The sequence below is a fragment of the Ochotona princeps genome, chromosome 10 (assembly GCF_030435755.1).
Source record: "Ochotona princeps isolate mOchPri1 chromosome 10, mOchPri1.hap1, whole genome shotgun sequence".
In the NCBI taxonomy this organism is placed as follows: domain Eukaryota; kingdom Metazoa; phylum Chordata; class Mammalia; order Lagomorpha; family Ochotonidae; genus Ochotona; species Ochotona princeps.
The window spans coordinates 61,158,844-61,180,561 of record NC_080841.1 but is presented as its reverse complement, the minus strand read 5'-3'; the positions used below and the strand labels follow the sequence as shown (position 1 = coordinate 61,180,561).

The window sequence follows — 21,718 nt, the reverse complement described above, 5'->3', positions numbered from 1 at the left end:
GCATGGAGGCCAGGTTGACATGTCCCAGCCCAGAGTCCCCTCCCTGTGACACATTGGTATAGTTAACACAGAACTGGCTACACCAGGCCCAGAATGTCCACAAGCTGTTGTCTGCTTTTTCTCGTGTTAGTTTTATACCTAAGTATGAGTTAAGGTCTTGAGAATGCCTAAGCAAGGGTCTGCATGTGGTCAGGGGCCAAAGCCAGGAATTGAAAGCAGGTACTCTAATGTGGGGTGAGGGAGAGCATGCTGATGAAAGGCAGTGGTTAGATTTGATTGTCTACACAAAGGAAAGCTATCAGTAGATTGTTAGTACTGGAAATGAAATAATTAGTGATTCTAAATAAGAGCAAATCATAAGGTATTCATGTCATATCTTTTATTTAAAATCAATTTTTATAAAGTTTGTTTGAGGTATTTGTGTGGTGGCACAATAGGCTAATCCTCTGCCCTATGGCACCGTCATCCCATGTGGGTAATAGTTGGTATCTTTTTTTTTTTTAAAAGATTATTTTTCTTGGAAGGATAGATCTACAGAGAGAAGTAGATACAGAGAAAGATCTGTTCGCTGATTCACTCCCCAGGTGTCTGCAATGGCCGGAGCTGAGCCAATCCAAAGCCAAGAGCCAGGAGCTTCTGGGTCTCCCACACGGGTGCAGGGTCTCAAGGCTTTGAACCATCCTCTACTGCTTTCCCAGGCCACAAGCAGGGAGTTGAAAGGGAGGTGGGGTGGCCCGGATACAAATAGGTGCCCACATGGGATCCTGGTGCATGCAAGGCAAGGATTTCACCACTGGGCTATTGTGCTGGGCCCAATGATTGATGTTTGCTCCATTTCTAATCTACCTCTGCATATAGCCTGGGTAAGCTTTGGAGGATGGCCCAAGTCCTTGGGACCCTGAACCAGTGTGAATGAGTGGCTCCCAGCTCCTGCGCAGCTGTTCTGGCTGTTGCAGCCATTTGGAGAGTGAACCAGCAGATGGAAGACCTTCTTTCTCTCTCTCTCTCTCTGCCTTTCAAATAATAAATCATCTTTTTAAAATATATTTGAACATAGGTGGTTTCTTAAATAAGTTGTGATGGGAAGTGATTTTGAGAAAGACTCTAATATACACTATATTGTTTTTAAAGATTTATGCATGTATATGTGTATATGTGAAAGGGAGGGAGAGACAGATATGGCTGTGGTAGCCTGCGCTATGTCTGGCCAAAGCCAGGAGCCAGGGATTTCACCGTGGTTCCCTAGGTTGGGGTGGTAGGAATGCTTTGGCCATCTTCTGATGTTTTTCCCAGGCCATTAGCAGAAAACTGGATTGGAATTAGAACAGACTGTATTCAAACTGGTGTTTATATAGGATGTTGGCATCTGTCATAACGCCATTCTTGACCTTTTATGTTCTTAAATCTGCATTGGATTCTGAGATCTCCAAGGCAAGTTTCACTTCCCTTGATTGTTTTGTTTTATTTAAATTCTTTTTCTTTCTTAACCTTGTATGTCACCCAACACATGCATTTTTGCAGATTGATTTCTTTTTAAAAGAAAGGAGATTACAGTTAGATTTGTTAATTTGGTCAGTGCACCACAATCAGAGTTGGAAGAGGTGGCAAAATTTAAAATGCATTCTGTGTAACATATCTTGGACATTGATTTTACTATTTTCACTAAGGCATAGTAATATGGCAGAGAATCCTATGAAAAGCAGACATAATATATTTTTTTTCTCTTCTTTTTGTATGTAAGCCAAAGGAGAAACTGCTTCACAACTTGAATCAGAAGTTTCATTAGATGACCCAAAAGATAGTGTAAATACAGCTACTCAACCAGAAAATACCACAGTGGATCAGAAAGATCTTTCTGAAGATTCCATTATCAACTGTGATTCCCAGGCCCTAAATATGTTAGCTGATCTAGCATTGCGCTCTGCTGTACCAGCTGCTGCACCATCAACTGAGTCTAGAAACCTTCCTTTCTCTGAATTGCCACAAAACGATGTTTCATTCTCTAAAGAAAGTACTTTGCGAGGTAGATCTGACCATGAATACCATAGGGGAATTAAAAGTCACAAAGGTGGACTAATTAAGCCATCCTCTGAAACGATGGGTAATTCAGGGTCAGATTTAACTGTCAGCCAAGAGGAAGACAGCTTGGTGTCCTATAGCCAGGCCCCTGCTAAAGTCCAGTCAGCACTTACAGCGAAAACATCAGACCTTTCAGATGCAAGCCAAAATACCTCGGTTACTGTGGAACATTCATATGCCCTACTCCTTGCAGAACACTCCAAGAAATATCTACAACAGAGAGGAGTACCGGGCCCTGCCTTTAGCAAGAATGGAACAAAAGGTCCTGAAGCAGGAACCCCAGTAGGAAAAGTCATGCCTTTTCGGCATCAGCAAAATACCTCCCCTCTACAAAAACTTTCTGAGGGTCCATTGATAAAACGCAAGAGTCGATTGATGTCTTCCAGCCTTAAAGATTCTTCTTGCTCTCGTACCGTGTTTAGCTGTGATGACTCTTTGCAGGTCACATTCAAATGTGAGACAGAATATTCATTCAGCTTAGATAGCAAATATACAAATAACCCACTAGAGAAAACTGTTATAAGAGCATTACATGGGTAAGTATAAATCAAACATGGTGAAAATGATGTAATTGTTCTGTTGAGATCAGTGTACTAAGACAAAGTTTTGCCAGATTTTGAGGAAAAAAAAGTTGGTTTGTGTGTGTGTGAGAGAGAGAGAGAGAGAGAGAAAAACATGTAGTATGGTAATAATATCAAGCAAACATGTTTACTGGAAATCGGGGATAGATTGTTTTATCACTATCAGTGATAGATAAACTTTTAAAGGAAACAAGAGGCTTATAAGTAGCTTTCTATTTTGCGGTGTTCCTTCAAATATGAATTTTAGGCAAGATCTTAATACAAAGTCGTATGAGATACAGATGATGCTCTACAGAATGGATTCCAGAAAAAACATTCCAAAAAAATTATCTCTGGCTTCAATTTGTCAGTGACAGGAGCTGAATGATTTTATTTAGAGTTACTCTAGAAATCTTCTTAAAGAGGTGTTACAGTAGAGTGGTTAACTGCCAGGCTGTGCAGTTCAGACTAACCTAGGTTTGAATCCAGGCTCTTTTGAGTTTATTACATCTGTCCTGGGTGAGTTATATGGACAGTGCTTCCCAGTCTTTATTGTATATGTGGTTCATCCAAGGATTTTAGTGAACTGTAGGTTCTGCATTGTTTGGTTGAGACCAAGAGTTGACATTTCTAACAAACTTCCAGATGATGTCAATGGAGGATGACAGTCTGTGGATAGCTTAGAAGAGTTTGGTTTTAGCAGTAGCTATATCCAGAGGTGATTGGCCTTACAAAATAAATAGTAACCATCACTGTTAACAGCATTAGCTATATGAGGTGACCAAATGGACTTCATAGGATAGGTATCAGATTTATTCCCTTGCACATATTCATATATACTTTTGTTTGTATGTATTTATATGGATAATGTCCTTAGCCTTAATCCTGTTGAATTGCAGTCTAACAATGTAGCTTCTTTCAGTCATTGTCACTGTCGGCCTACTTTTGCCCTTCAGAGGCCAGAAGTGTTTCACATATTCCTTTGTAGCTTTATATTAGCTGTAATCTAAAAACAGTATAATTCTGCTAAATTGCCCAGAGATATAATCTTTAAACTTTCCCAACTATTAGAAAAAAAACCAAATTATTGTCTATATCTGTCTTACTGGAAAGATGATAAAACTAGAACACAAAAATAGAACTTAGCCTGACTTAGGGAAACCAAGACCATAGGATTTGGGTAGCAGCTGAAAGAAAGCATTATGTCATAAGTATATTGTGTCCGGAAAAAGTTTATGTGATGGAAAAGCAAATGCTGAACCAGGAGTTGGTAGTCCATGTTCAGATGATGAGTCTCCTATACAAGTTTCACAGTTTGAAAGAAGTTACCTAAATACACTGATTGTTAATTCTGTTCTGTTTGAAATGATTGGGTTAGAGTTATAGTTATGTTAATTCCATGTTTATTCATCATTTAATTTTAAAAAGACTACAAAGCTGAAGTTAATAGTAGAGACTCTTGCTTTTATTAGCTAAAAGAGCCATTTTCAATTATTATTATGTGTTTTCTTTTTCTCTAAAATCTTAGGCCCTGGAATACTGATTTGCCTGATAATGTGGAAGAAGTGAAGCTTTTGCTTCATATCTGGGTAGCTCTGTTTTATAGCAGTCAGAACAAGGTCATAAGATCATCCCGAAAAGTGGTAGAACACAGCAACCCAGCAAAATATGTGTCTATAAATAGTACATTGGAATCTTTTGAATTCAGTGAAATTGAGGAGTTTCCCAAAATGGAAACATGTTCTGCAGACCCTCTGTTGGAGACAAATGAAACTTGCAAAGGCTGTGCTGCCGACTTGTCCTTCCCTGACTGTAACTGTTTACATCCTTACATTAAATCACCACCTGTCAAAGGCTTGCAACTGTGTGAACAGAAAGAAATTTTTGCAAGAGAATATCACCTAGATAACTCAGAACGCCAGGATTTCATCTATTCATATAATAGTGAGGTAAGACCAAATACTGTAAATGTTGGCATTTTGAAGAAATTTTCAGCTTTTTTGTATGTAAAGTCACATTTAGAATGTATTTTTATTTCAGAAAGATAGATTCTTTAGGTATATAAAGGATTATTGGCCTAAAATCTCAGTTGTCTGCAGGTAGATTTGTCATCCTGGTAGAAAGAAGGAGCAGAAAAACATCTTGAGCTAAGTATTTGTAATTGTGTTACTAGCTTTATCCTTTGAAGCATATGTTCATTCTCTTAGATTGTTTTCTTGAGGTTTTAAAATGAAATATTTATTTTTTTAAAGATAGAACAACAGAGGGAAGGAGAAACAGATTCTCTGTATATTCATTGATTGTCCAAATGGCTGCAACAGCCAGATCTGGGCCAGGCTTAAGCCATGGTCTCCTACATGGGTCAGGGTCACAGGTACTTTGGCCATCTTCTTTTGCCTTCCCAGGCACAGTAATAAGGAGCTGGATCAGAAACAAAACGAACCCCAGGACTCAAGCTGGCATTCCAGTATGTGTTGTGGTAGTTACAACTAGCAGCTTAACTTGCTGTACCAAAACACTGGACCCTGTTAATTTTTAAGGAAGTGACACATACCTCTCATGTCTTACCTAGAAAGAATATTTTTCAGAATCAGATATGTTAATAAATACGAAGAGTGCTTTGATCAACCTTAAAACTTATTATTTTAAAATTATTTTTGAAGATAAATACTGTATTAGTAAATGCTATAATTATGAGAACTATTGTTGATAACTATTTTTAAATATGGAAAATATACTTTTTCATTTCATTGTTATTGCCTGATAGTCAGCCATACCAGATAATTCAGTTATTAACTGGAACAAATCAGAAAGTTGTAACAAAATCGTAGATAAATGAGTTGACAGAATTCCTGTTCTTTAAGCCTTTAACATGGATTTATTCTAAAATAATGTGATGTCTGTGTTAACATTGCGTAGACAATTTTAAACCTTGGTTGACTGGGAACCTACAAGTAAACCAAGCCTTAGGGGATCTACAAATGTTTTCAAATAAGCAATATCATTATTCAAGTTAGACTTTCTGAAGCATATATGCTAGAGTGTGTCCCAAACTCTTCAATCACAGTAACTCAGTTCTCAAACCAACCAGGTAAGGACTGTTAATCTACTGTTGATGAGCGGACTGTGGTACAGAGAAGCAGGGAGATTTTTTAAAGTTGTGCAGTGAATAATCGAGATTCAAATCTAGATAACATAGATGCTGGTCAGTGTCACATTTAGGGTATGTGGTGCATATACAAGGAGTCTTCAAAAAGACAAGGAATATGCATGGATTTCAAACTTTCTTTGTACCAAAATAAACTTTTTTTTCTCATTTTTGAAGTACCCTTATATTTATATTCATGTATTTGTATACATAAATATGTATACCTGCATATTTTTGTCTTCATATGTATTTATATATGTGTATGTATATGTATTGTGTATTTATTTTTTTCCTCCTGAAAATGGGGTTCAAAAAATTGATCTGGTTGTCAAAGAGATACATAAAAATACAATTAAGAATTATGACCATAGAATAAGAATATATAATTTAGTTAGGTAGATTTTGCTTACTATCCATACACATAGTAGTTTTTGTTTTTTAAGGTTTATTTATTTGAAAGAGAGAAAGAACTCCCATCTACTGATGCATTTCTCACTGGCCATGGTGGGCCAAGTCAAATCAGTGGTTTCATTCTGGTCTCCCATGTGGATGGCAAGAATCTAAACACTTAGGTCATCTTTTGCTGTTTTCCCCAGCCTATTTGCATGGATCTGGGTCAGAAGTAGAGCAGAAGTGGAACTGGGACATGAACTGGCACCTATATGGGATGCTGGCCTTGCAGATGGCAGCTTTACCCATTACATCACAGTGCTGGTCACATATACATAGTAGTTTCTCAAGTTATATTTTGGTTATGGTAATATTTAATAGTAATGTAACTCATCTTACTAATTTTAGGGAGTTTTTTTGCAAATATGAAAATACAGTAATAAAGAACTATGGAATATTAGCATCAGTGATTGTGAACAGTCCCTCTGTTATTTATACAGGTTAAGTCTGTCTTATCCAAAATGCTTAGGACAAAAAGTGATTCAGATTTTTTATATTTGTGTAGATATTCCCCAGTTGAGAATTGCTAATGCAAAATCTAAAGTGCTCTACAATTTGGAAAGTTGAATTCAGCACTGGAAGTCTGAATTCGAATTCACTGAGAGATCGTGAATTCAAATTAGGGGTTCTCAGCCTACAGTTCATTTTGGTGGTTATAGTGCCCGAAATTCAAAAAGTACACATATGTATTGTATGTGCCATTCACTTCCTCAATAGGTGAACACACTGGAGTCTGGAAGGGATTCCAGATTGACAGCAGCATTGCAGATGTATGCTTAGTTGAGTTCTTTTAAAATTATTGGACTTTATTTTAGAAATGTCACACTGTAGCAGAAGCAAGCATAAAATTAGGGCAAACATTTGGCCTTGTAGTTTAGCTGTCCATTCGGCTGCTCACATGCCGAATTAGAGAACCCGAGTTTGAGTACTGACTTATTCACACTTCCAGCTTCCTGCTAATACATCTTCAGGTGGCAACAGATGATGGCTCAAGTAGCTGAATTGCTAGTACCCACATGGGTTGAGCTCCCAGATCCTGGCTTCTGCCTGATTTAGATCCAGCCAGTGCAGGTACCTAAGCTGTGAACCAGTACAAAAGAGCTCACTTGCTCTTCCTAATTCTTACTCCACCCATAAATAAGTAGCTGCGTTATAAAAATAATTTTCATTTACTTAAATATAAATATATCAAGATTGTCCATGTTGGTATTTCATTAAGACCGTAGGGTGGTCATCAAGAGTTTGCTAATGCTGTGTGTGCTTAAAACTTCACCTTTCAGGCCCACGCTGCTATCTCAGTGGGTTAATGTGTCTTTGATTAAGACAGAAAGACTTTGAAAAAGAGAGGCAGTAGATGATGGCTCATGTGTTTGGGTCTGCCACCAATGCGGCAGACAGATGGAATTCCTGGCTGTGGTTTGCCTAGCCCCAGCAGTAGTAGACATTTGATAAGTGAACCATTGGATGGAAGATGGCTCTTGCTGTCTCGTTTAGTTATTGTGCCTTTCAAATAAAGAAAAATAAACTTTTAGAGATTTGAAACACAGATCCTGACTGCTGTTGTGCTTCAAGATATGGTACGCAGTATGTAAATATAATGCTTCAAGTATTACAGAGGTGTAATACATTGTGTACTTCCTCATTCTGCCTTATTCTGAAAAAGACAATGCTTCAGACTTTCAACAAAACAGAACAGCCTGTTAAGGTTTTCAGAATTGCCCTCAGCTTATTTTGCCAATTTATAACCTACACCTGTCTTCTTACCATTTAATCCAGTCTTTTTAATTTATGAATGAAAACCACATTAAGAAGTTTTCTGTTGCCTTGTGGAATAAGTAGTATTAAAACAGGGAAGAGTTATATCCAGTTTTAAGTAATGAGGATAGCTATAGAATAAGGAACTTTTATCTGAATTGTTGTGGGTACAAGGAATAGTAGTTACCTTACAGTGTTGCTTCTTGGGAAAGTTTCAAATAATAGTGTATTTATTTGACTAACATTTAAATTTCTTTTTCTTTTGGCCATTTCAGGTAGTTGGGGAAAGAGCTAAGCAAGATTCATCAGATAAATTAGAGACTTCTAATTTTGTGCTTTCTGGTATTGGAAATACCCAAGTTAATGGACTTCCTATTCCTGTTGAAGATAAATTATTTCAGCAATTTGATAACACAACTGTGGTTTCTTATAATGATAATATTGCACAAGCCCCATTCACTGCAACCTATAATGGGAGCAGCAGTCAATCAGTGGTGTGTCAGAAGTCTATGTACAGTACCCTTGAAAACAATGATATTTTTCATGCAAATATGCAAACACACACAGGTGCTTTACAGAGCCATATCCATCAGGATACCCCCATTAATGAATGTCAACCTTCCTTGGAAAGGACAGATGATGCGGGGTATGTAATGATTAATGTGGAGCCAGTTACTCCTACTTTAGACAAAAATGCCTATCTACCAGTACAAACAGAAGTTATAAATAGAGGTGATAAACTAGTTACCTTTAATACAGAGTTGATTAAGCAAGCATCACCTGCTGCAGATCTTGGACATCCTATATCTGCTTTGGAGAAGTCACAAGCACAAAGTCTTGGGGACATTTCATCCCTAACAATGTCAGACCAGAAAGGCATTAATTATCTTTCTGCCTCCTCAGTAGATAATGAGAGATTTGCTAAAGAAACATATTCTGTACAGACAGAGGTGTCTCTTCCAGTTTCCCCATCACGGTCTGGTAATGTAGTAGGAATGCAGGCATCATCATTAGTTAACAGTTCTAATTCTCCATTAGTCAATGATAAAGTGAAATACCCTCCAGAACTACTTATGCAGACTCAGAATCACTTTAGCATATCTCCAGAAGTAGTAGAGGCATCACAAGTTGAAGGAGCCTCATCATCAGCCTTTATCACCTTGGAGAAAAAATATTTGCTTAACTGCATTCCATCAAGAATCAATATATCAGATGACTTCTTAGGCCTAAGAAGGAATGACGGCAGTGATCTAAACAATGAAAGTATTCATTTTGAAACATTCAGTTCAGTATTTGACACACAACAAACCAGTCTGTCTCCAAATAGAGATGAAGTTAATCTAGATTTACCAGGGGAGGATTCTGATATTGACTTAACTCTAACACCATCACCACCTACAAGTCCCAGAGAACAAATGTCTTCTGAAGCAGTAGAGCAAGTTAAGGATGCTCCAATTTCAAATGTCGAACTTCAGGATATAGGTGAAGAAATGGCTGAGCCAGAAGAGGTAACCCTCATGGAAAACAGACAAGTGAATTCAGTGTATCCTGCCATATCAGAAAAACCATTAGAAAATAAAGAGAGAAACATTGATAAGTTGCAACCAGTTACTTTAGTACTTTCTAAAGAAATTTGTACCCTTGAAATTGCTGAGGAAGTTGTTACCTCTGATTTTCACTTTGATTCTCTCATTGAAGAAGTATCACCAGCTTCTAATCCTGACCCACCAGTTTCAGTTGAAGAAACACGACCAGTTCAGACTGTGACACCATGCACTTTAAAACTTTATGGTACAAAATCTGAGATAAGTAATAAATTTTCCCAGATCGGGTCAGGAGATTTAACCTTAGCAGAAAAAGAAAATTCTGTTACTGGACCTACCATTGCCATAGTAGGTCAAGATAACTTAACTCAGATACAGGAAATGCATCTGTCTGCTGAAATACCTCTAGTGTTAACCAGTCATTCAGGACGAAAAGATAGACTGACACTACCTCTACCTAGTGAAGCAACTGAGGAAAATAATCTGAGTAAGCAAGATGAGGGTTTATCTTTCTCAGAGAAAGTGCAGCATGATGATACAAAGTTAAACGAATCTGCCTCAACTTTTAAATATGAAGACAACCTCAAATCTCCTGAAAAACTGGTAAAACCGGGAAATCCCTTGCAGCAAATTAGCACAGAGAACAGGCATCTTGTCTCAGAGTTAAGTGAATCTCCATTTTGTCCTGGAAAAATTATTGAGAGTAAGTCTTTGGCTGACACGTTAATGTCCGCAACTGCTCCTAGTGGAATTGTTGATATGTCATTAAAACAGCAGACTAGCCCTAAAAGCATTAAGACAAACTTACCTCACAGTGATTTGAAAATAGACAGTGGCAGTTCAAGTAAGGTCAATCTTACGAACTCCGACCCTGTTGATGGAACTGATGGTACATACCTAGAAATTCCAAAGCATGGTTCTTCCTCAGATAGAACTACATTAACTTGCTACACCAAACCAGTAAGTGTAGAGCCAGGGTTTCGAACACAGGAAATATCAGTAGTCAGAATGGCCAGTTTGCTTAATAATGAAACTGAAGCTGAGTTACATGAAGGTAACACAAATCTAGGTGTTAGCAGCTCTCAGTCTAAAAGCACATTTATAAAGAGTAAACAGAAAATCTGCATGCTGCAAGATAGGTCATTGAGTGAAACAAAAGAGCTGTTGAGTGGTGGGCTTTTCCTCATGTATGCTGGTCCTTACCAAAAAATAGCAGACACCACTGAAAATATCAGTGAAGAGCCTTCTGCTTTCTTTGTTCCAGAATGCTTTAACTCTCTTGTTTGTGCAAATTCTAAGGAGCAGAAGGACAGAAAGTGCACTAGTGAGGAGTACAGGGCTGAGGCCGATTCTGAAACACAAGGCACAGATATGGAGAGCAGGGTAAATTCTGACATATACTTTGAGCCACTTTGTGGAGACCATAACCAAGATACTGTTGGGAATTGCAGAAATCCTAAATTAGATGTGGAAGATTCTTGTTCTTTGAACGGTAGTCATTCCAGGAGAAAAGGAAACGCTGCAAAAGATGGTGTTGACTCTTTTATGAGCTTAAACAGTAATGCTAATGGAGATTGGAGCTACTCAGACGAAATTCCGGAGCTGGAGACAAGCATTCCACCCAGAAACCGGGTCACTGATTCAGAGAAAGAAGATAAATGGGTACCACGCTATATCCAGATCCGGGATCTCTATGGTGTTCCCAGAACTTACCCTAACTTTACTGTAACAAAAGATCTCAACAATACCTCGAAAAATCTGCATAGTCCGAGGAGGCAGCGAAGTTCCATGACATACTGTGGCTTGCACAACATCTGGGCAAGCACTTGGCAGGTGACAGATGACCTCACCCAGAACACATTAGATCTGGAGTACCTGCGTTTTACGCATAAACTAAAACAAATAGTAAGGAATGAGGATTCCCAGGATGATTATCCCACCTTCTCAAAGGGATCACCTACCCAGATTATGGATGGAACATTATCCTTTACACAGGCACCTGAGGCTCCACTTCGACATCCTACATCCAGGAGTAGAAGTCCCCTTCTGGTAACAATTGTACATTCAGATGACGGGGAAGAGAGTCAGCCGTGGAGAGGTCACTCACCAAGCCATCTTGATAGCCTGCCTTTACCTTGGGAAGAAAGTAGTTACAGTAGAAATCTTACAAGTTCTCGAAGAAATCGGACTGCTTCATTCCACCTCAACAAACTGAAACACAACAGTATGTTGAAAGAATCCCAGAACGATATTTCTCTTATTCTCAGTGAATATGCTGAATTCAACAAGGTAATGATGAATAACAGCCATATTTTCCATAACAAAGATTTAAATGATGATTCTGGAGAAACCCCATCTAAAGAGATAGCTCCATCTTTCCTAAGACAGTCTGTCTCAGTTGAGGACATGATTACAGACTTGTGTGCCAAGTTACATGTCAAACTGAGAAGTGTGGTCAAAGAAGCTTATAGAAATGCCTTCATGTTCTATTTTGTTGAAACAGAAGACAAATCATTTTTCTCAAGAATAAAGGTAAAGTGCCAGTTTATTTTCATATTTTTATTGCCTTCTAATTTTACTTTTGTAAGTAACAATTTTAACATTGCTGGCTCGAGGAAGAAATTTGGGTGTGATGTAGTATTTAGGTTTCACAGTTCAATCTTGATTTGCATACCAGAAATTGTTTTCCTGCAAGGAGCTGCATTTGTTCTGTTTTTTTTTTTTTGTATGTTTCAGTAGTACAGTGACTAATTTTCATGAAAAGTTGTAATCCAATTTCCAGTGCTGAAATACAGAATCTTCAAAAGTTGTTATTTCCAGGCTTCATGTACATTGGTCAGAGGAAACTCTTGGTTTTGGTTGTGTTTTCTTGTTGTTTTGTGTTGCCTTGTTTGACTATTCAGATAACTGATATTCTGGTGCATATGGTTCTTAAATGATACAACCATGGTGAGTTCTTAGAAGGAAACAATATATGTTGATTCATAACTGGCTTCCTTATTTTATCCTCTCAGAATTTCTTTCCTTTCCTCTGCATTTCATGCAGTGGTTTATATTGTCTAAAAATATGTGAATTTACATGAGGGTTTCTGAATCCCTTGATCAGTTACTCTGGTAATGCTTCAGAGCCATTTGCATATGTGTTGTATAGCCAGTGTCCTTGATAGTTAAGTGTACCTGATAATAAGGATGCTCTTGTATATGATCACAGTGCAACCCTAAAAATCTGAAAGTCAGCATTAATCCAGTATGACCATGTACTCCTCCGATCCTTCTGCATCTAGTGTGTGAACTTTCCATGTGTTTGATCTTGAATAGTTCCCATGTCATTTCTTATCATTTATGATCTTGACAGTTTTTGCAGACTGCAAGGCCAGTTATTTGGCAGCATTTCCAGCTGTGTTCATGTTTTTTCGTCATACATTGCCTCACTGTAAGCAAGAACACCAAGATATAATGTTTCTTTGGTGCATGATACCAGATCACCACTGTTTGTCCTCCGATTCTAAGTTTCTCCAGTGTAAAGTTAATTAATATGATTGTGGTAGTAAAAAGTGGGGAAACATTTCAGACTGCAAGTAAAAACCCAATTCCCTGCCAGACTTTGATGCACCAGATTCGTTAGTAACTGCTTTTAATTCTTTACTGAGCAGTTATGATTGTTGCCAGATGGTGATAAAGTTTATAATTCCTGCTGAATATATTAGTATTCTGCAATAGAACTTTCCCTTCTTTTATATTTATTTAACCATTTGCTTTTATATGTCAGTAGGGATCATGGTCCATATTATTAGAGTATTACTGTAAAACTCAGATTGTCCTAGACCAAACGTATGGGAGTCCCTTTAAGTTGGTTTCCGTGTCCTTTTGACAGATCCCCATAATTCATTGGGAACTTTTATACTCTTTTATAGTGCAGTGTGATGTTCTAGGCTCATCTTCTATTTTAGCTGTCCCAATCCTGAAATCAGCCATCTCCGAAGAGCCATGTTTGTTGTTTTTTAAATGAAGAGCATAAGATCCCTTTGCTCTTCAAGATTCTTAATACATTGCTGCAGGATTTGCTTTTTCATTTCACCATGCCCTTCCTTTGTCTTTGATCTGGATTCCATGCCATTTGGGTTAAGTTGTAGTTAAGGCATTGAAGGGTTCTCAGTCTTTCTGAAGACTTTTGGTGTCCACACTCAATTTGAAAATTATTTTAACATGATTTAAAATCAATTTTGTTTGGTTAATAATATATCTCATACTATAATGTGCTATAATGGAGTCTGCAGTCAGTCCTCAGACATGTTGTTCTTTGGCCATAGTGAACAAAATACTTGTTTTCTTTTTGTTTGCATCTTCTCAAAAGCAGTACTTGTTGAGCAACAGGCTTATTTCACTTGCATGCACTCTTAGAAAACTATAGAATTCAGCCTGAAAAAAAGTGATTTACAGGCCTGTTGCGAGAAGAAGGAAGAAACAAAAACGGTAAAACTCAGATCCATGTCCCCATTTAGGGGATTTGAGAATTTATGGAGCTAGGGTGAATGTGACACATATGAGCAAAACTCTGGCAGAACACAGTACAGAAGAAAGGGATGGGGAAAGTCCTTTGAGCATGCGTATTAACACATCATGTTTCTCCATGAACCTCATTAAGATGATAGCTTAAACGTCACTGAGTTGTGTTACTTAATATTGTAATGAGTCACAAGGTAACTCCAGTCAATCCGAGTTTATCTGTCCAGGCTCCAGTCACAATTTTGGCTGCAACAAATCTGTTCAGTTTTTTTTAGGAGTCCAAAAAGAACAGTTTTTTTTTTCCTAGTATACACAATTATTATGAGATAACAAGTTACTGTGCAACAGGAAGGCAATAACTATTGCGAGTTGTTAGCATACTGGGCAGCTTAAAGAAAGCTTAATAGGGTATGGGGAAGCCATTGTTTAAACAAAGATTCCTGATCATCTTCAGTCATGCCTCCTTCCCATAGCAGGTGATCTTAATTTTCATGCACAAGAAATAGTAATGTTAAGTTTTACTTGAGGTAGAAATACTTCTAAGTATCATGCTAGTTTTCTGTAGTGAATGTATTGTTCCATGGTGATATTTAAGCATGAGGCTCTGAGTGACAATAATAAATAAAAAGTTCTATGCAAAGGTAAAACTGAATGAGAAAGTAAACACATATTCTAAAATCAACTTGAGAATGTACCAGTCAGGGTAAATGTGTTCAGAGGCTTAGAAACATACACTAGATCATTATTCTTCCCTACAGAGTTCTGAAGGATTAGTAATGATGGAGTGTTAGGCTCATTCACCTCAAAGATGAAGATATGACATCGAAGTTCACAATAGAACACAATGATGATGTTTCATCATTTGTTTTTAACTAGGAAAATTAGTGATAGCTTAAGTATTTCATTAGGCTTTTTTAAAAAGAATTCTTAAAGTTATTTGAAAATCATGCCATGGTTTGTGTAATGAAGATTGTTTAAATGTGAGTAGTTTGCATGGAAAGTAAGACTAACAATTTATTATTTAAAGGAAATAAATTATGGTCATACAGTGTTTTTCCATAGAAATATGAAGGTGGTGCAACAGAAAAACATGACAGAATCACAAGGGGAAGCAAGGTTGAGGAATTTCTTTAATTACATAAATGTTCCCAGAAAAACATGGGAACTACTGTTAAGAATAGTAAAGTGGGGCACTGTGGATTAGAACTGGCGACCATATGGGATGCTGGTGCATGCAAGGCAAGGACCTTAACCACTACACTATCGTGCCAGGCCCTGGGTGTTGGTTCTAATCCCAGCAGCCCCGCTCCCCATCCAGCTCCCTGCTTGTGGCCTGGGAAAGCAGTCCAGGATGGCTCAAAGCCTTGGGACCCTGCACCCGCGTGGGAGACCCAGAGGAGGCTGGCTCCTGGCTTTCAGACTGGCTTGGCTCTGGTCGTTGAGGCCACGTTGAGAGTTACCCAATGGGTAGAAGATCCTTCCATCTCTCCTCTTGGTAAATCTGACTTTCCAATTAAAAAAAAAAAAGTAAAGTGCATTATAGCAGCACCTTACAATCAGCCATGTGCAATTTAAAGAGTACCTGTTTTGCTCAGAAATATGGGTCCAACCATCTACGAAAACATCAGTCCCCATTATGGTAAAGTGCACGGGTATGTTATATTTTGCATAAAGTCTAAGAGACATCACTGAAGATGACAAAAAAGGAAATACCCAAGATCCCCCAAGTCACTTGAAGGTGAACTTAAGTAAATCAGTATGGTAAACAAAAAGTTAGCTTTTGGTAGTTTATGGACATGGAAGATTTATTATAAACCACTTTACCTTTGAAGCAAATTTTAAATCTGGGTAATAACCAGTAGTTCTATGGTTTGTTTGTTGTTTTGTCTTTTGCAGCTCTGTCCCGCTCCCTCTTTCTACACAAAAGACAGAGAAAGTTATTTGCCTTTGCTGGTTTGCTCCCCAAATGGTCAAAATCAGATGGAGCTAGCCATCTTCCTCCTTAGTAGGCAGCTGGGTGGGAAGCAGAGTGGACAAGAGTGCTCTGATGTGAATGCTGCTTTCAAGTGGCACCTGCCAACTGCACCAGGAGTCCTGTTTTATCTAGAAAAGGAGCTCATTTACTCCCTAAGTAAAATTACCATTTATGTTGTCATGTTAGAGCACAATCTAGTAAACAGTGTGTTTTTTATTAAACAACATAAGCATCTGAAAGTAACCCAGGTTTTAGTAATCATTATTTGTAAATCCTACAGAGTATTCTGAGGAAACAAGGCCATATGGAAATTGAACCTCAGCATTTTTGCCAAGCTTTACAGAAAGAGGAAGATACACTAATAGTCATCATTAGAAATGAAGATATTGCATCACATTTGCATCAGGTAGGTTTGAAATTCTCACAAATAACTATTCTAAACACTTACAATGTTCTATGGTGACTAGATTGCATTCATCAGTGCCTTTGTATGTAGGCAAGAAGCTAACACACACATTACCCCTGGGCCTTTATATGGGAAGATAGTGGGATAAAGATGCAATATAAAATTCTGTAATATTGCCAAGGTATTTGTAAGGAAGACTATTTTGTAAAGTCAAGAAAATGTTTATATTAAATCAAGGGGAACTAGGAAGAGTTGAGAAATTGCTAAATTTTTTCATCACTTGAATACCTAGCAATCAGTTTTGATTTAGGAGAGTTTAAAGTATCCTTGTAACACTTTGATATTTTTCTGTTAAGTGGACAAATACAAATGCTTTTTGAAAAAGATCCAGTTTGGGCCCATGGGCTAGGTGCATAATGCTGGTGGTGTCAGTAGTGGGTGAAAATTCCAGTTGCATTGACACTGTGTGAGCTGGAAACGGGATGACGCTGAATGTGAAATCTGGCAGGTTATAGAATCCCACATGAACTGCCCCTAATGAATCATTTTTTTCTAGCCTTTAGGGGTTTTTAAAACTCCTCTTTTTAATTAACTTTGGTGAATTTATAGCTGCTATGGTAAATGTACAAACATTCCTTATTGTTAGCAAAATTATCAGGGATACAGATATTTCAAGCTGTTCCTGAGCCTTAAGATCTTTGGTTAGAAAAGTGACAAAGCGTGGCCAGTGAACTGCTTTGACAAGGGCCTTTTATGTTTAACAGATTCCTTCTTTGCTGGAGCTCAAGCATCAAGCTGGTGTTGTTTTTGCTGGAATAGATTGTCCTGAGGACATGCTAGAGTACACCCATCAAGAGCTGTTTTGTGCAGGAGGATTTGTGGTATCAGATGACAAAATATTGGAAACTTTAACATTAGGTTGGTATTTCATTTTCCTTGGTACTTTCTTTGAAGTCTAGTCAGATTAATTTTTCTTCACTCTGTGACCCAAAAAACCTGATTTGTCAAAAGGAAATGATCAACTTTAAGAAATATCAGTTGTCATCTGGGAGGACTTAATTTCTGCCGTCTATTCAGCTGAGCACTTTATAATTCCCTTCTAGTTTTCTTGACCCCTTAACCTGATCTCTTACTACCAAAACTGCTTATAACAGTTCCTTTCCTTGGTCATACAGTTAACTAGCACTATCATTCACAGATTTCAGATTCTTAAATTTAACTCATCAGCACGATGTTTACTTTTTTGCTTTCAGTCAGCCTTCATTTTCTGAACAGTATTATCCATACCATATAGCTGACACTAGATATCCTAAAAATGGTTATAAAAAGCTGCTTAATTTCCTTGAATACATAATTCACTTCTTTCAGAGCCGACACTGTACAATCCAGTCTTAGCTTTGATCACATTAAAATTCACTGTGGTTATTGCTTCTGATATATGGTTTTACTTTCTTTTTTTATGTTTTTGCTTTTTATTCCATTTCTTCAAAACTGTTTTGTTGGGTTTTTTTTCCTTTTTATTATCATCATCATATGATACAGTTCCATAGTCCCTGGGATTTCCCTTATCCTACTTTATCCTTTCTAAAGGGACCAGGACTGTGGTGCCACAGGTGAAGCCCGGACTTTCAATGCCAACATTCCATATTGGGGTATTGACCCGAGTCCCAGCTGCTCTGCTTCTGATCCAGCTCCCTACCAAAATGCCTGAAAAGGAGGCTTAAGATGCTCTAGTGGCTGGGCTTCTGCCACCCACATGAGGGACTGGGGTGGAGTTTCTGGCGCCTGGTTTCAGCCTCGCTAGCCCTGGCTGCTTGAGAGGTCACTTGGGGGATGAATCAGTAGCAGACCTGTTTCTGTCACTTTGCTTCTCTGGTTCAGAGCTTTAGTTGCTGCCGCTAGCTGTGCTCTGGTCTGTAGTGTGAGATGACAGGACTGAGTCCAGGGGCAGGCCACAGGGTGTACTCTCAGAGTATTCACCACAGTAAGTGGCAATGAAGACATACTCAAGCTTGAGTCTTCTATTTTACAAAGAATTATTACTAGACTATGATGAATCAAACCCTTAAGCACATTTCTTGCCAAACTTACACTATAGCTCAACTCAAGGAGCTTGTCAAAATCCTGGAAAACCTAAATGAAAATGGAAGATGGAAATGGCTGCTTCACTACAGGGAAAACAAAGCAATAAAAGCAGCAGCAAGGTAAGGACTATATATTCTTCCCTTTCCCCTTTAAAGTACATTAGAAATACTCTATAATGTCGGAAAAGTATAGACAAGTCTTACTTCAGGTTCTGTTGCAGGTGAGGTGTGCAGACGTCAGTATCCTAAAGCTGCTTAGTTTGATCTTCATCATATAAACTGCCTTTCATATAGAGATAGAAAAAGCCCTAGGAGGAAATCATTGTAACATTAATACTGATTATCACATCATGATAATGTGTAAGATTGTAGTTTCCTTTAACAAGCAGAACACACATGAAAACGAGAATCGACATGGACAGATGTTAAAAACAAGCATAAGAAGGGTAAGAATTCTAATGAATTTTATGAAAATCTAGTTTCTACCCAATTCTAATGATTTGTTGGTCATTGGACCCCAAGGCATATGTATGGAAGATTAGAGATGCATTATTGCCCATTGTTTCACAAAGGTCCAGAAGTGAATTGAGATTAGATAAATTTGTGAAAATCCTCTGACTTGTAATGTTGATTCTATCTCATTTTCATGTTTTCTGCTTGTTAAAGAAAACTACAATCTTACACATTATCATGTGATAATCAGTATTAATGTAACAATGAATTTCCTCCCAGGACTTTTCCTATCTCTATATAAAAGGTGTTTTATATATTTAGAATGGAACAAATGAAAATTGATATAGTTAAGTAAACTGCCACAAAATTACACTAAGTCTAAATTTGGTTTTCTGGCCAAGGATTATAAGAAAATAATGCTTAACATCACTAACCATCAAGGAAATTCTGATTAAAACCACAGGCAGTTGGCACCTCATCACTAACAGAATAGCTGTTTTCTAAAACACTGAAAGCAAACAATCTGGTGAGAACTGGAGAAAGTGCAAGTCTTAACACACTCTTGCCAAGAATGTAATGTAGTGTAGCAGCTGGATAAGAGTGGGGGGAGGGGTGTTTCTTAAAAAACTGCAAATAGAATTTGCTGTATGATCTAGCAAGTATCTACTCAAAAAGCGTGAGTTCACGGTGTCGGACATACCTGTTCCACCATGTCTAAGCAGCAGTGTTCACAATAGCCAAAACAGCCACAGTGTCCATGATCTGACCAGTGAATAAATATGTGAGGTCTACACAATGGAGTAATTATCCAGACACAAATACATGTAATCCTGTCACCTAAGGCAAAACAGTTGGATGGGAGCATATCATGTTTCATGTTGAGTAAAAATAAGCTAGTCACAAACAGTGCATGTTCTCCCTTATATGCGGAAGTTAAAATTTAAAAACAGAAACCAAAATCTGAGTGTATCTATCAGTTCTACTGCATCTGTCTTGTCAAACCTGGCTTTAAATATTTGTTCAACAAATGATGGGAATCATGTACTATCTATTCCTTTAACTATTTTGTGTAGCTGTGCATATTTTCCTGCTGAATAGTATGGTCTTTTTATTTGTTGAACTCTTACAATTTGGTTAATAACATTCAGTTCTGTGTTTCCAGAATGGATTCAGTTGCACATAAGAAGAACTTAATATTGAAATCATGCCAGAATGCAAACATCATTGAACTGCTTCACTACCACCCGTGTGACTCTCCATCATCAACAAAAACAGAAATTTTAAAATGTCTGTTAAGGCTGCAAATTCAGCATATCAGTGCCAGATTTGCTGTCTTCCTTACAGGTAAATTCACAGCTTGTGTTTATTTAGTGCCCTTCTGATGAGTCACTAAAGACCAAAGAGAAGATGGGATATTATCATCTCATGCATGGCAGGCCAGAAACAAATTTCTAGCCAGTGTTTTGATAAATGCACTTAAGGCAAAACAGGTATTGTAGAATGTTCCATCCATAAGTTTAATCAGCTCTGAGCACTCTTACTAATTTTGTACTTTTGTGAATCTTGACCAGAGTTAAAACCCTTTCTTAAAACTGTATTTAAGTAATACTACCCCTACCCCCATATAAGGAGGTACTCCAGATTCAAATCTTTTTCTCTCCTCAACCACTTGCCCATGTTTTAGGAAGTTTCAGATAAATTTTCTTTTAAATAAGTTACTCTGTTGCCAAAAATACATATATGTATATATGCATTTATTTTAATCAATATATGTTTGTTTTAACAGACAGGCCTCCTATATCCAGAGAAGTCTTTGAAAATAATGGAATCCTTGTTACAGATGTAAATCACTTTATTGAAAATATACAAAAAGTAGCATCTCCATTTAGGAGTAGCTATTGGTAAGATTATTTTTATGTTACCCTCCCAGATATATTACAGGTGTTGTCAGGTATTTTGTGTCTCTGACAGAAATAGTTAAAAAGTACTTCAAATGTTCATGGAAAAAATGATTTTGTGTCTGACATGATGGTAAAGCTCCACTTGGGGGTGGGGAGAGGCCAGCAGATGAGCTCAAGTTCTCAGCTGTTTAAACTTCTAGAAGTTTGAAGTATGTTTAAAAAGGAAATTTTTGTACATTAGTTATAGAATTCTAGTTTATAAAATACTTAGGGTAATTGTTTTAAAGATGGATTCATTTTGTGTTTATGCAGGTGATTCAGCTGAAGCTTGCCTACACATTGATGATGCCAGCTGTTTAATACTTTGAGAGTCTTCTCATTTGAAAAATCAGTTGCTCTACAACTTTTATTTTGCTATGGAATGTCTGACTTCATAGTTTAGGCTTTGAATCACAATTTTGAATATTACCATTTTAAATGCGTTCCAAGCTATGAATTGGACTTTTCAAAATAAGAATTCTACAATGTATTTACATACTTGGAGCAAAAGTTTTTTTAACAAATACTTTTATGTTAATAGCAGGCATTTATAGTGCATGTTGTCCGTTTTGAAGTTTTTGCCACCATTATGAAAACTAAATCTTAAATGGTTATTTGCTGTTATACAAACGCTACACAGTCAATACATCTTTTTCCTAAATGGTACAAATTTGTAAGCCGTCATTTTTCATTTGTTTAATTTTTGTAAATACTACACTACAAAATCAATCCTTTGAAGAAATTATTTATGGTATTAGAAACAATCTATGTAATCTTTTAAGACAAGCAAAAAACATTTAAGATACTTTGTATCTATT

General features: G+C 37.4%; 1 protein-coding gene across 4 annotated transcripts in view; it reads left to right on the top strand.

Annotated features, from left to right (window-relative positions):
• Positions 1-21,708, top strand: part of TASOR2 (transcription activation suppressor family member 2) — a 71,763-nt gene extending 50,055 nt beyond the window's left edge. For 3 of the 4 annotated variants that reach the window (XM_058669520.1, XM_058669519.1, XM_058669517.1), the window contains 9 exons: positions 1,742-2,615; positions 4,168-4,588; positions 8,268-12,068; positions 16,298-16,423; positions 17,188-17,341; positions 18,522-18,627; positions 20,123-20,304; positions 20,747-20,861; positions 21,174-21,708. In XM_058669520.1, coding sequence (XP_058525503.1) covers positions 1,742-2,615; positions 4,168-4,588; positions 8,268-12,068; positions 16,298-16,423; positions 17,188-17,341; positions 18,522-18,627; positions 20,123-20,304; positions 20,747-20,861; positions 21,174-21,177 — 5,783 coding nt within the window. In that variant the 3' untranslated portion in view covers positions 21,178-21,708. Of the gene's footprint in view, positions 1-1,741; positions 2,616-4,167; positions 4,589-8,267; positions 12,069-16,297; positions 16,424-17,187; positions 17,342-18,521; positions 18,628-20,122; positions 20,305-20,746; positions 20,866-21,173 lie in introns of those variants that run through there. The other variant, XM_058669518.1, reaches the window with a different exon arrangement.
• The last annotated feature ends 10 nt before the right edge of the window (positions 21,709-21,718 follow it).